Source organism: Ischnura elegans, chromosome 8 (genome assembly GCF_921293095.1).
Source record: "Ischnura elegans chromosome 8, ioIscEleg1.1, whole genome shotgun sequence".
NCBI lineage: Eukaryota > Metazoa > Arthropoda > Insecta > Odonata > Coenagrionidae > Ischnura > Ischnura elegans.
Window position 1 is genome coordinate 2,063,841 of NC_060253.1, and position 15,882 is coordinate 2,079,722.

General features: G+C 39.4%; 1 protein-coding gene across 3 annotated transcripts in view; it reads right to left on the minus strand.

Annotated features, from left to right (window-relative positions):
* The window catches only part of LOC124164566 (VPS35 endosomal protein-sorting factor-like), a 104,417-nt gene that overhangs the window by 18,814 nt on the left and 69,721 nt on the right, over positions 1-15,882 (minus strand). For all 3 annotated transcript variants that reach the window (XM_046541943.1, XM_046541944.1, XM_046541945.1), the window contains exons 12-15: positions 9,207-9,395; positions 8,524-8,690; positions 7,935-8,103; positions 5,002-5,194 (exon numbers count right to left, since the gene is read on the minus strand). In XM_046541943.1, coding sequence (XP_046397899.1) covers positions 5,002-5,194; positions 7,935-8,103; positions 8,524-8,690; positions 9,207-9,395 — 718 coding nt within the window. The remainder of the gene's footprint in view (positions 1-5,001; positions 5,195-7,934; positions 8,104-8,523; positions 8,691-9,206; positions 9,396-15,882) is intronic.

The window sequence follows — 15,882 nt, forward strand, 5'->3', positions numbered from 1 at the left end:
GTCTGGTAGTTCCAAAAGCAAAGACCATTACAAACTTATGAAAAAACAGTGCAGACTTCTTCTCTCGAAAGCTAAAAAAAACATATAATGATGCAACTTTATCTAAAGCTACTAATAAAACTAAAGCTGCTTGGAAAATTATAAATAGTGCCAAAAACAAAGATAAAAACTATGTCTTACCCAGCTCTCAATTCACTTCTAGTGAAAAGTCAAAATGTATGTATGATCTAGCTGATGCTTTTAATAAGCATTTTAATTTGTTACCTGACACCTCAGATGTAAGTCCTGGCACTAATTCTGCAGCGTTTAAGGCACCTTCTATCTTTATGATGCCCTCCAATGAAATAGAGCTAAAGTCAGTAATAGCAAATTCATGCCAATACAGTTATAGTTCTGGTGTTGATGAGATCCCTGGTAATGTAATATACCTCAGCTATGATATGATTAAGTCTCCATTTCTGCATCTAGTTAATGAATCTCTGAGACTTGGAATTTTTCCAAACTCACTCAAAGTGTCTAAGATTGTGCCCTCTTATAAGAATAAAGGTAATACTGATGATTTGAATAACTATAGGCCAATTGCACTGCAAAACGCATTTTATAAAATTTTTGAAAAAATAGTCTACTCAAGATTTGTATCATTTTTAGATAAACATAACCTACTTTCTAGTAATCAACATGGGTTTACAAAAGGAAAATCCACAGTTACTGCTATTACTCATGCAATTGATAAAATACTGGTATCCATTGATAAGAGAAATGAAACTATGGCTTTATTCTATGATTTTACTAAAGCATTTGATCTTGTAAATCATGACCAGCTATTGATTAAACTTTATAGATTGGGCATTAGGGGTATTCCGCATCAATGGATAAAATCATATCTACACAATAGATCTCAGGTGGTGACCATAAAATTTGATGGAGTCAAATATACTTCAACTGCTCGTCATTCAACAGTGGGTGTTCCACAAGGATCAACTCTTGGTCCACTATTATTTTTATTATATGTAAATGACCTTTCATCATCCTTATCTTGTAATCACAATAATACACCAGTTTTATATGCTGATGACACGACAGTGATTGTGTCATCCAATTCTGAACAATCATTGATTGATCAAGCTCAGTTAATTTCAAATGAGATCAGTAAATGGTCAAAGGATAACTTTTTAATTATTAACCCTAACAAAAGCAATTTAATGCACTTTAAGACCAGTGGCCCACCATCAGAAAACATCAGTGTAAGTCTGAACAGTAAACCTATTGATCAAGTGGATAACTGTAAATTCTTAGGAATACATCTGGATTACAAAATGTCCTGGGCAGACCACATTGTATATATCAGCGGCAAACTTAGTTCTACTTGCTACTTGCTGAGACAGCTCAGTTCCACAGTGGAAAGGAAAACTTTATTAAACCTATATTACAGTGACTTTTATTCACATGTTACTTACAGTGTAATTTTCTGGGGATCAACTTATAAATCCATTAAAATATTTTGTCTACAAAAACGGGCCATGAGAATAATTGCTCATAAAGGCTATAGGTCTCCCAGTAGACCAATATTTAAAGAATTGCTTGTACTACCCATTCCGTGTGTATATATATTGTTAACTATTATGTATGTAAAGAATAACCTGAAAAATTTCACTTTCAATAACAATGTACATAGCCATTACACTAGATCGCAAAGTGATATTCATCACAATTTTGTACGCACAAGAGTTACTAAAATGGGGCCCACAGAAATGGGCATCAAACTTTTTAACAAATTACCGACGGAGATTAAAAATGTAAATAATTCTAATTTGTTTAAAGCCAAGTTAAAAAAACTACTTCTGGCTAAAATGTATTATTCAGTTGATGAATACTTAGATGATGAATTTTAACTCTTTATGTTAACAGGTAATTATTCCTGATTAATTATGTATATCTGTATTTTTCTGTATTTACATGTATTATTGACGTGCCTTATATCTTGACCATTACGAATGTACTAGATCGTTGGGCAAATAAAGATATTATTATTATTATTATTACTTGATTGAAAACTTGAATGAAGAACAAGGACCATGAATGATGAGAAGAACCAATCTGGAATGCTAACAGCTGCAATAGTAGACAACTGACTCGTTCTTAATTATCAAGGACATTTAAGCTTCAACAAGTACTAAATATAGGAAGTACTAAATATTATGCTCTGGCAAACACCCATTTCAAAGCTTCAACCGGCCTTCTGAATGATGATTTTCACCTGTTGCGCACATGCAATGAAATTCACATTGATTGCTAAAATCCACAACAGGTATTCTGACTATCCACTCATGTCAGTGTGCCGATGTGTTGCCAAGTGAAAACATTTGAACGTGACCGTTTGGACGTGGTCAGTCCTTCTAGACAATCAAGCCACCAACACCTTCAGCTTGAATTATGTATTCGGCAACCTTAATTCAAAACGTAGTTAGCAGCGGTTGGTTGGAATTATCTGTGAGTGTAGCATCTTTGATGCATGTGTTTCCACGCTTACGGTCCCAAAATGTTCACAATTCTCGGCTCATTCCCCCTTGGGGATTGGGAACACAATGCTTCCCTCAAAGTCCTTCGGTATTTCACCCGATGAATACATCTCACTTATGATTTTGTACAGCTGGTTGAATGTCTTTCCTCCTGCATTTTTAATTAGCTCTGCAGGAATATCGTCAAAATCAGATGCTTTATCCATCTGCAGGTCTCTTACAGCCACATAAAATTCAATTTTAAAATCTCCTGTCATCTTTATCAACTACCCTCTTGTTTATGTTCTAAGGCTGTTTCCATTGAATAGCTCTTCCAGATACATATTCACTTCTTCATTTCTTCACTTTGTCTTCATTTCAATCATTAGTTCTCCATTTTTGTCCCATTACATACATCTTCTTTGAAGTGGTTCCTCTTTATCCTTCAGGCGGCCTTGATTTCTCTATGCACAAGCTTGTTCTGCACATCTTCACTGATATTATTCATCCACGTGCCTTTAGCCTTCCTCTCTTTATGAAATATGTATGCTGTTTCTTATTCTCTTGTAACTATTCTACCCTTCCTCTGCTTTCACACTCTCTTGAGCATTCTTTTTTCTTCAATGAGACCAAAGACTTCCTCTGTGATCCAGGATTTTTCCACAGCGAAATTCTTTCACCAAGAACTTCTTCAGCTGCTGCCCGAGGACCACTTCTAATGATATTACAACTCTCTTCCTCTGATTTGCTTGTCATATTATCCCTTATTCTTTGTCGTACGCCTTTAAAAGCCAGTTGATGCTGAGCCTCCTTCAATTATTCAACCCACTGCATGTTTTCAAAGATTCATTAAATTTTAGGTGACATTTCATCATAACTATAAGTTATGGGTCCTGTCGATATCTGCCCATGTGTAACTTTTGCAGTTCTTCACCTGGTACCTGGACATCTTCGTTTCACTAGAATGTAGTCAATTTGGAATCTTCTAAGGTCTCCTGGCATCTTCCACGTGTATCTTCTTTGCAGGGGATTTTTGAATTATGTGTTGGCAACCACTAGCCTGTGTTCAGTGCAGAATTCAAGTAGCCTTTCTCCTCTTTCATTTTGGTTTCCTAATCCATACATATTTCCAAGTTATCATTCCGTCTTGACCTTGGCTGACGACGGCATTCCAGTCACCTAAAATAATAAGATTTTCTTCCCCTCTTACCTGCTTGATAACTTCCTCTATATCTTGGTAGACATCTTCTACTTCTTCATCTTCATAATCTGACGTAGGCATGTAAACCTGCACGACTACAGTAGCTACGGGTATAGTATCTATCTTCACCATTACTATCCTTTTATTCAACTGCAGGTAGCTTTTCACACGCATCCCAGCACTCTTTCTGAGCATTATGCCTCCTCCAGCATTACCATTTAGCGATCCTGTGTCTATCATTCAGTAGCTTCCACTCTTAGAAGTCTCCTTCTCGGGGCCACTTCATTTTGCTGATGCGTAATGCGTTGAGGTTCATTCTTTGCACCTCTATCTTTAAGCTTTCTAGCCAACAGCAGCTATGTAGCAATCTATCATTCCATGCTCTTATCCTTAAAATCCCATCACATTTAACCAATGCACCCTCTCGAGCAGTCCCTGCCCAGAGATCTGAATGGGGCACTAGTTCATCTCCGGAATATTTTACTTGAGAGAATTCCATCATTTCATGATATAAATTGAGTGGAGTAGCTGCGACTCCTCGGGATGATAACGTGGTGGTTTTCCTTTTGCCTTCCACATCGCAGTTCAAGAGCCATTAAAGAAAATGTTACCACGCCCGGAGTGAAATGTGTGCTGCTGTACCAACCAAGATGGTCTTCATCTTCCCACTTGAAGAAGAGCTGCTGCCATCTCTTCCGGATGATGAGAGGCATGTTTGTTGGTGGCCTCCAGTTGCCAAGTCACCACGTCTTCATAGGTTTCGGTATCATTTAAATGGTCTACCTTACCCAAGGATAGACAAATACTCCCTCAGAACACCATCGCTTTTTACCGTAACTGCGTATTTGACCAGTGAACTTTTTTTTTAATCACATTAAATAACCAGAGGTGGGGTGAAACATTACTTTCCTCAAATAGGAACCCTAAAACATAATTTCACAGATACATTGCATCTCACAGAGCTCAAATCTTCCTTACCTTAAAATTAATGTGAAAAAAAGTTTCTTACACATTAAAAGTTCTGATCTAGGCCAAATTCATGAGTAGGTACATTTTAAAATACATTCATTAAAAATTAAAAATCAAATCAAAATATACAGCAAGAATAATTTAAAATTTGCTTAAATTCTTAGGTTCATGTTCATCACTTTTGTAAAAAATATCTATGAAGCTTACTACTTCTACTTTTTTCAGCATGAGTGAGGACAAGAAAAGGTAACTGGAAACTATTTCACACATAGAAAAAAGGAAAACTAGTGAAGTGCAACCTCAGTTCATGACGGAGACATTATTTTGACTAACCTTGTCCAAGGCACTGATTCAGCAATGCCACCTGCCCAGAGAGGAGAAATAAAGAGAGACGAACAGTTGCTGACGGCAATGATGGAACCGTAATGTGTGCATATGCTGAACAAGCACGAACAAACGCAGCAGTCTTGCGAGTGTGATGCCCACGAACAACTTTCCTTGATGTCACAGACAACCTATTCACCGCCTAGAGGAAAAAATCATGGATGGGAATACAATTATTGTTCTATAATTTAATTTGTACGTGGATTAGTCCTATAAGTGACCCATGTTCTTCTACGAAACATGGACCTGATCTCATTAACTGAAACTAGGCCTGTTCCTCATATCCGAGATTCTGAGTTAGGATTTGCTGACTATGATATATATACGTAGGAAATTGAGACAAAACTCTTGGGGATGGTGTTATGTTTGCAGTTAAACTTGGAATGCCCTCTTATGCCTCACCTTCTAGTAATGACAACACACAACACATTTCTGTGATGTTACCTCTATCACACAAAAAAATTATTTTTGGTTGGCTTTTTCCCACCGGCATCACCTATAGCGAACCTCTAGGAACATTTTGGGCAAATATATACTTATGCACATAGACAGCAATTCCCAGATTCCTTTACACATATGTATTTGTATTCGGTGATTAAATCTCCTAGACAACATCTTACCTTCGAATAATTCATGTAAATTCCAAGATTGTTACTCATCCACTGGAAAATTTGTGAATGGCTACACTTACTAGGTTTGCCTCAACAAAACTGCGTGATGATGAATGCAAATGGATGCATTTTTGAGCAGTGTCTTTCTAACATTAATGATTTTTCCATTGAATGTCATGTGCAATCAACACTGATGTTTATCATCCACCGTTGCAATGCATGTACTTTTATCATAAAGTCAAAGAATCACACAGCAGAGGAATATTTTGTTCTCATGTTATAACTTGAAATAAAGGCTATAGTTGGACCCACCTTGCTCGGATAGGGGTGAATAAACTGGGCGTGAGAGGCATTGCTAACAAATAAATGGCTTCACTCTTACCTCACCAATCAAACACAAGCTGTGTCTCTTTCTGACAAGGGTAACAGATATTGGTCTGAGAGTATTACCACTTCTTTTGGTGTACCGCAAGGGTCCATATTGGGCCCAGTTCTTTTTCTAATCTACATAAACGATTTGCCAGCATCCTTTGCCAATATTCCTAATGCTGAAGTCGTAATATATGCTGATGATACAAACATCTTACTTTCTGGCCCATCACAAAATGACCTATCATAAGTTCTCAATCTGCATATGAAAATATTCTTTGCTGGTGCGTTGATAATGAATTGAAATTAAATACTGATAAGTCACATATTGTTCAATTTAGGTGTAAAAGTCATCTCCTCAAAGTATTTTAATAAAAATTGATGAAAAGTCCATTGAAAATGTTACTTCAACTAAATTTCTTGTTGAAGTTATAATGTTAAAATCAAGTTGAATTCCCAAGTTTGTAGTTTGATCCAGAGATGGCATTGCCACTTTTGTAGTTAAGTATGTTACTAAGTGAGTCAACAAAGGGGGAATCTAAAATAAAAGGAAAAGACTAGAATAAAAGACTTATCATAATTTTTTTAAATAAATTACTGTGTTCAAGAATATTATTTTCAATATTTCTAGGTTCATATATAAGTGGTAATATGTCGTGTGCGGTTTTCGGAAACCAGGTATTACATGGCCCAGTAGGAATTCGAGTACAATCACATTTTCGGCACTAAAAGATCGAGGTCGGGAAGAGATAGCAGTGAATGATTCTGGAAAGCAACCTACAATAACAGATAATGAGCATTAATAATAATAAACTGTTTGATTTACATGAATTGTGAAAAATACATGAAACTAAACGGAAAGTTTGGATTATTTGTGTTTATTCCGATTATTAGTGCCGCCTCTCCCCATCGCATTAGCCCATTTGGATAATCGGGAGTTAGGGAAAAGACGAGGACAGCAGCGCTGTGGTAGATGGAAAAAGCCACAGGGTACAAATGCTACCAGACTGGGACTCGAACCCAGAACCTCCCAGTTGCCAGCCGCGTGCTCTAACCAGTTGAGCTGCCGGGACACTTAGATTTACCATGATTCCCTTTGCTTTGGCCCACGAGAGTAACCAATAGATGGCATTGGGGCAGCTCACCACTCACCAAGAGAAGGAATGGACGAGGACACAAGGATGAAAGGAAAGATACACACTCACACGATAGCAGGAAAGGGACAGGAACATGCAAGCACAATGCTCCTAACACAACAAAATAACTGTGGTTAGTGATTTTCCCGAGTGGCTGCCCTTAAAAACACTTCCGTATCCGTTTCAGACTAAACCTTCGCTGTAACCACTCTTCCATTCATCATAGCATCTAGAATATAAATTGCAGCACCTTTGCAAATAATTCTTGCATAAAAGTGGTCGACAGCCAAATCATACTCACCACTACCAATACCATATCCTGCTCTCTATCCGGTCCTTCAAACTCCCCGACATGCGACATCTAGGGGCAAAAGCTAAGAGGACGCAGTAAACTTCCTGCCTGCTTTCTTAGCCAACCCAGAACACTGACAATGAGCCTTACAGAGAGTTAGGAAGAGGGGAGGGTGGGAAGGAGGGGAGAGAGGGGGGAGTGGGTGTCTTCCCTCTTGCTCACAACTCTGGGGCCATCTATCTGCTCTTTGAGAATTAAAACTCTCGATAACATTTCTAATATGCCAGGGGCCCTCCAGTGTATGCTTACTCTAAGGTACCATGCACCAAAATGTACAACAGCAAAACAATCAAACCATAAATGATGAAAAACATGACCCAAATGTAACCAAGCGACCCTCACATTGGCACACTTCTCTTCCTCATGATAAAAATTATGGTCATTTCTTTATCAAAGCAAAAACATCAAACGTACCTGTACAAGATGAGCATGAACTGGGTCCAGATTGGGAAATGAAGCTCTTGCATCTACAAGGAATGACAACCGAGCTTCAAAGTCTCCCCCAGCACCAGACTCAACTCTGCTTATGACAGAACAAATCAATCGGGATATGTGCCGTCTATCATCCTCAATTGTCAAAGCACTGCGGAAAGAAGACATTTGATGAACAGTGATCAACCTTGCACTATTAATGCAAACAATTTGTATTCATTTTTGGAAAGTTTCAAGGTCAATGTTGAGATAAATTTCCAATGAATTATGTATTGTAGGAATAGAAGAAATGAAAGATTTCTTTTATTGCTATGGTAAAGGATTTCCACAAAGTTACACCCACTACCATTAATTATATTAATTACTACAATGAATTATCCATGATAAAAACTACAAATTGTAATTTCCATGCTTTAATTCAAAACTCAACTATCGACCATGGTTTCAATATACATATTATGTACTTTTCAAGGTATAAAAATCAATTGTGATCACTTTATACGCTCCAAGGAATTATTACGGTTAAGAAGAGGTAGAGTGTTGTAAAAATCACAGTTGATGCGTAACTTACTTCACAGAGTCATGCAAAGCTCGGCACAGGAACATCAGAGTACTGATGAGGACAGGATCAGACACATCACAAGGTCCTGATCGACAGAAAGCTTCCATCACTGCTTTGTATGCTTCCAGACGAACACTATCCCTCTTAAAGAGATCTACAAACGGCAAGAATCGATCCTGAAAAATCAAGGAAAAAAATAAAGAAGAGAAAAAAAAAGTGGATGGGCATGTACTGAGGGAGTGTAAAATGAGAGTGAGTCTGAAATGTTGCTCATTCAAATTCAAATACTAATAATGAGTTATAAAAGAAGACTGAGACTCAATATTTTTTATCTGACAATGATTTAAGGTAGGGAATTGATAAACTACAGATCTTCAAAGTTTTTTTTACAGAAGACTGGAGTAAGAATGAAAATTATGTTTTCATCACAAATATTGCAAACAAGAAACAAAGACAAAGGCTTATAAGTTAGGGCAAGCTAAAATTCTGACCCAACAACTTAAAGCATGAAAATGGATCAATTTCTTATCCTTGTGTAAGCAAGATAAAACTAGGAACAAAATTATGAATAAAGTTGCTGGATTTCAATGTAGATCAATGGCATACTACAAAATGTGCATGTAGTAATACTTCGTATAGCCATTGCAAGCAGACTAGGGATATTCTAAGTTGAGAAATAAGAGCTCACCTACCAGTGTGAATAGAGCTTCAAGATCTGTGGCATCAGCAAGAAGGGCTTGAAGAAAAGCAAGGAGCTGAGGCTGAAGGCTGTCCAAGGAAGCAGACGGCTGCACTGAGGTGAAGTTCACCGAGGATGGCACAGCAGGGGGAACACCCACATGCTTAATGACATCTCCCAGCAGGGTGTTCACTTCAGCAGCCTGTGGAGTAACAAGACAACCCACATATGTATAGCCTCCACTTTCTTAATCCCTTTGAATCTAGGTGAAGAGGTTCATTCACTCACAAACAAAATTCTAATTTACAAACACAACTTGGAAGATGGATGGGACATTTAAGTTACAACCAAAAAAATCTTCCATATTCAGCCATTCTTTCTAAAGTTTAAAATAGAAAAGGTGAAAGTTGCCTCATCAGAGTTCACTTGGTCAAGGAGAAGCCGAGGGCTTAGGGAAGGAATTGCTAACAACAATGCTAACAACAACAAACTGGGCAAGGCCCAAGCACAAGGCTGAGAAAGTATGGTAAAGGTCGTCAATTCTTTGCTCAGAAGATAAAGGTGACCGATGGATCAATATATGAAAAAAAAACATCTTTTGAACTCTACCACAATTGACAATGAAAAAATATTGGTGGACAGACCGATTGTTAAATTGTGCATTTGGATATGAGTGAAAAATATAGAAATGTACACTAGAGCCTTGATTAACAGTTGTTTGATTTATCAGTTGTACGATTAGGTCGACATGTTAATTCCCTAGTCACTACTAAGCTCATCCTCATTTAACCTAGTCCATCCAATCACCTTTCCCCACTCTTAGTCCCCTCAAAATGACTACATACTCAGTGAATCGATTGGGCACACAAGGTGCAGGGAAAGCATTACACGAACACCAGAGCAATGAGGCCTCGGGTATGATGCGAGCGGCGAGTGACAACCTGAGCGGTAGCGGTGGCTACAATACGAGCGGCAATTTTCTTACCACTCTTCGAATTTCCCCCATTGTAGTGCCAGTGCATTTGAAGATGGCAAACAGTGAGGAAGTCGTCAATTTATTGTCACTACCAGGTAATTATCTTAAAAAGAAACATATTTTCTTGTCAGTGTAGAGTTTTTGAAGTTGTTATGTTGATCATCCTTTCCCTTGGGCTACAACCTCGTCGCATTGGAAAGGCTAGCACATTCCTATGACCCCTAGAGCTGCACTGGTGGGATTCATTCTAAAATATTCCCGGCAGGGCCACCCATGCCAGATAGGTCGAAGGGTAGGAGCCAGACGAAAGGTAGTCCACGTGATGGTGTCACGTGAAAAACACTGTTGGAATGGAAGTGGGAAAACCTACCAACTATCTCTTCCCTGAAAACATGGAGTACAACCAAATGAGCCTCGGAATTTCATCGACTGGGACCCGTCCGCAAAGGGCGGGTGTCGTTCACGGCAGCGAGGTCGGCAAGGTCCTCGGGGTCATCAACATGCGAAATCCTTGCAGAAACTGATCATCATCACCAGCAGCAATGAAAAAAGAAGAAAAGAAGACCAAGAAGATGGAGAAGAAGAAGTCGGCTATAAATGTAGGGACGTGGAATGTGAGGACAATGATGAGTGCGGGGAAGTTAGAAAATATCAAAAGGGAAATGCATAAAGAGAGGATACATATCTCAGGATTATGCGAAGTGAGGTGGAGGGACGGGGGGGGGGGGGGGACTATTGGAGTGATAGTTATAGGGTAACATATAGTGGTGGGGAGGAAAGCCAGCATGAACAACTCGAGGAAATAATTAGAGAAACCCTTCGTAAGAAAAATCTAGTAGTGATGGGGGACTGGAATGCCTCAGTCGGGGAAGGGAGGGATGAATATGAGATAAAAGATTTTAGACTAGGAATGCAGAATGACAGGGGAGAAAAGCACCTGAATTTTACAGGAAAAACAAATTCTTCATCACAAGCTCGTGGTTCAATCATCAGAAAGGGCAAAGGTACACATAGAAAAGTCCAGGGGATATAGGGAGATTGACAACATCATGGTAAGACAGAGGTTTAGGAATACATAGGGAGAAAAACTGCCACAGCTTCCCTGGAGCAGATGCGGATTCAAACCACAACCTAGCGCTCATGAAATTCAATGTAAGTTTCAAAAGACTAATGAAAGTTTGGAAGGCGAGGAAATGGAATGCAGAAGCGCTGAAAGGGACTATGAAGAGATAACAAAGAGATAAGAAATAGGGTCTGGTGGACAATAGTATCCAGGAGATTGGAAGTACACAGACTGTAGAGGAAGGGTGGGATAATATTAAAACAAGAAAAGTCAAAGCGGCGTAGAAGTCAATTGGCTACGTTGACAGCAGAAGGATAAAGAAGCCTTTGGTTACGGAGGAAATGATAAAGAAATGAAGAAGAGAAGGAAGTGGAAGAACGTGGACACATAGCTGGGCAAAAGAATGTATAGGGAACTAAATAATCGATTACGACAAGAAACTAAGAGTGCAAGGGAGGCTTGGTGGAAAAGACAGTGTGAGGATATGGAAAAGTTCCAGAAGGATGGATAAGTAGGCACGTTGTACGCCAAAGTTAAGTTGCTATCGGGCAGCAAAAGAGGATAAGCCATATCTAAAATTAAGGATGAAGATGGAAGGAATGCATGGAGGATCAGTATGACAGAAGGAACAGGCCAGAGAAATTGACTTAAGAGAATGAAAGTGCAGTGGTGGAGGATAATCTTTGGCCAGGGATCTTAGATGCGGAAATCAAGAGAGCCCTTCGTGATATGAAGGCTAGGAAAGCGGCAGGCGCGGACAATATATCCTGTGTGAGCATCTGAACAATCTAGGGAAGGAAGGTAAGAAAAGGTTTTTAGAAGTAGTACGGAGATTCTATTAGGAGGTATGTTGGCCGAAGGATTTCCTGAAGACGGTTTTAATTCCGCTACTGAAAAAGAGGAAACCTGTGGAATGCAGAGATTATAGGACTATCAGCCTAATGTTGTATGCAGCAAAAGTGTAATGAGGATATTGAACAGACAAATGGAGGCGAGGGCAAATGATTATTTGGGCGAAGATCAGTTTGGTTTTAGAAAAGAGATGTCAACTCGTGATGCAATAGCAATAATAAGGTCCCTCGTGGGGAGGACCATTTGATAGGGTAAACTGGGTAAATTTAGTGAATATCCTCAAGAAAATAGGTGTATATTGGAGGGATAGATGACTAATTCGTAATCTATATATGTGCAAGTGAGGGTAGCAGACGGTGAATCTGGGTGGGTAAGCATGGGCCGAGGTGTGAGGCAAGGCTGTCCTCTATCGCCACTGCTTTTTAACTTATATATGCTGAGGAGATGGTAAGAGAAGCGTTGGACGATTTGGCAGCTGGAATAAAAGTGGGAGGAATGATGTTCAAATCAGTGAGATTCACGGATGATCATGCGTTGATTAGCCAGTCAGTGAGGGGGCTTCAGGCTCTAGTGGATGCGTTATACGACCGCTGTGAGGAGTATGGGATGAGGATTAACCACAAGAAAACTAAGGTTATGCAGTTTTGTAAAGCATCACGAGCGAGGAATGTGAGACTCAAGATAAAGGTGGGTGGTGAAAAACTTGAGCAGGTTGAGCAATTCAACTATTTAGGCAGTACGTTAGAGGAAAACAGATATAGTAGTAAGGACATCAGGAAGAGAATTGCATTAGCCAAGGAGGCGTTCATGAACAGGAAGGAGCTTCTGAGAGGATCGTTGTGTAAGAGTTTAAAGAAAAGGTTAGGGAAGAGTTTGATCTGGAGTGTAGCTCTCTACGGTGCGGAAACGTGGACACTGAGGAAAGAAGACAAGAGAAGATTGGAGGCATTCGAGATGTGGGTATGGAGAAGAATGAAGAGGGTGAAATGGACGGAGAGGAAAAGGAACGACGAAGTGCTACGACGATATGGTTGGCGAGGAGAGGCAGCTTTTAGATGAGATACGCTGGAGACAGAAGGTTTGGATGGAGTTAGTGCTTAGCGGTGAGGGGATGTTGAAAATGGTGTTGGAGGGTAGAATGTTAGGTAAACGAGGGAGGGGATGGAAGAGAATAGACTTTTTAGATAGAATGAGAGGGAGTAGGCCTTATTCTGTATTGAAGAAGTCAGTGTTGGAAGGAAAGGGAGGCTCCCAGATTACTTCTTTAGTACTCCATGAAATACTACCTTAATTGGTAGAATACTACAGTCAACTCTCGATTATACGAAGTCAGTGGGACAGGAAAACTGGCACTTCATAAAATCGAGTTTCATAATTTCAAACCTTTTTCATAAGTCACGAAAAAATGTTCGCTTTTGTTTCTTCGGCCCTTTTTTGTCTTTAGTGGCCTTATTTAAATGTTTTCGGTGGTTATTCACGGTAGAATTCTTAGGAAAGGCTTTTTGTCATCAATTTATGCTGTGAAAGATCGTTAAATAATTATACCACCATAAATTTCACATTTCTTATACATACTTCAATATCAACGATCGCTTAAGAAATTCCCGACCAGTTTAGAAAACGTAATCAAATAATGAATTGCAGAGTTTATTATAAGAATTTAATGTCATAAATTCGTGGTTAGGAGCGAATAGAAACTATTAAGTAAGCATAAGATAGATATTTGTTTCCAGCACCCACGGAAATATTAGTGGCAGCCGGCCTAACCATACTCTAAGGACCTAACCGCCATTTATGTCGCCCTCTATCGCTCAGTGACGAGAAAAAAAAGAAAAACGAGGGCCTTAACCCATTTCCAAAATAACCTTTGTAAGTTAATATTTCGAGCTACTCCGTATTTTCAGCTGAATTTGCTATCTTTTCAATTAGTTATTTTCATTGAGATTCAGTTACGATCATAAATTACGTAAGATATGATTATCTTCCGGCGAATATTTGAAGTAAATTCTGTTTGAGTTCTCCGTCCGGCTACTGTGCTCCATCATCTTTGCAGACGTTGCTATGAAAGACTTTATTCTTCATCAGGACCAAATTCTTCATACCGGGTGTGAAGTGCTATGTTCATATAGTATGTCTCTCTTCTTTTATGCCGACAGGAGCAGGGTTCCAGTCGGAAAACGACAAGAGAAACATCTTCCATTACCGGAGAAGTAAAGAGAGAAACCTTATTATCCACATCGATTGTTTTCCTACAAGAGACGTTCCATCATTTCTCAACGTGTGTGAAGTATTGGTTCACTTGCGTGAACTCCCAAAAATGCCACGCAAAAACCTGTACCTTCACCTCATTTAGTTTTCCTGTTCCTTTCTCTGCCGTATTGAAAGTTATGCAAAGGATCATTGACATAGAGAAAAGATTTTCTTAGCTTTAGCACTAAAAACAGTCGTGCCATAATCGTAAATAAATATAGTGAGGAAAGAGCAAAGAAAATAATTAAAATTGACAAGTCAGAAGAGAAGAAGAGAGACAATTATAAGCACGGCACCATTTCCCCGATAGTGGAATATACTTCTTCAGCCTCTCTCCGGTTAAAAACTTACCCCCGTTGCCGGTAAAGATGAACCATGCCCTTCTCCACAATAGGAGAACGTTCACAGTGGGTGGAGTGAATAAGAGTGGGATGGGGATTGTCTGAGGAAAGAAGTGTGGTCAGCATAACAAGTGGTGAAAGGGGCAGGAGAAAGAAGGGTGGGGAAAGGGTCTTCAGATCTGCCACAGTCTACGTTTGGGGGCCGAAATTTTTACGACGCACTCAAGCTCAGTCACCTTAGGGAGGGAGTGAATGGGAAATGCTGGGGAAGGACTGGGTTTGGGATGCATAAGGTGGGTGTCAGCAAGATCAGCAGAAGGCCGCGGGAGGAAGTAAACAAAGACTTTGGAAAGAAAGATCTCTCGGCATGGGAGAACGGGGAGGCGCACGAGTAGAAAGTTCATGGTTAGAGTTAGAAGTGAGTCTTTATTACGAGTAGCCTGAAAAATAAGTCGGTGGTAAATAGAGCCCAATACTTAAGATATTTAAGTTGTTTATTATTCAGGAAGGCTATTATATACACGAAAAGGTACTACTAAAAAAATCTGTTATTTTTTTGCTTTTTGCCCTTCTCCATCGCCGCTTCCACCATTGTTTCTCACTTGCATAAATGGGAATTAAATTGGGTATCTAAATCGTTGGCCACACCAAATATCTTAATGTTTAGAGGGCAGCATATACTTCTTTTTTATTAGATGAAATTACTTCCTCAATTTCATCTTCGTCGCCACTGCTATTATGACTCGTCCCGGCCGCTGCTTCCTCCGATGTAGGTACCGGCGTCGCATTGTCGCAAGCCTGGGGATCATCGCCTAGGGCAATATAATCGTTTGATGTTGCGCGCTGTGCTCCTGCTTTTTCCAAGTATTTTTCAAAATCATCTTTCAAGCCTCTAATCTCCTCCGTGATTTCATCCGCTGCAACTTCCTGAAGGTACAACGTAACAAATCAACCATAGCTGTGATATTGTAGCGGTAGAATACCTAGTAGGCTAGTTGTATCAATTACCAACCTCGAGAACATCCTCATGATGCGCTATCTAAGGGAATCCGGCCGATTTCCAGCAATTTGCGATTGTAGTGGAGGAAATCAAGTACGTCTTTGAACTGTATTTCTGCGATGAAAAATAACAATTTTATTAACTTGGCCATTTTAGCAAAGTTAGCAAAATCGTTATTTCTCATTGCAGAAACATGGCTCAGAGGCG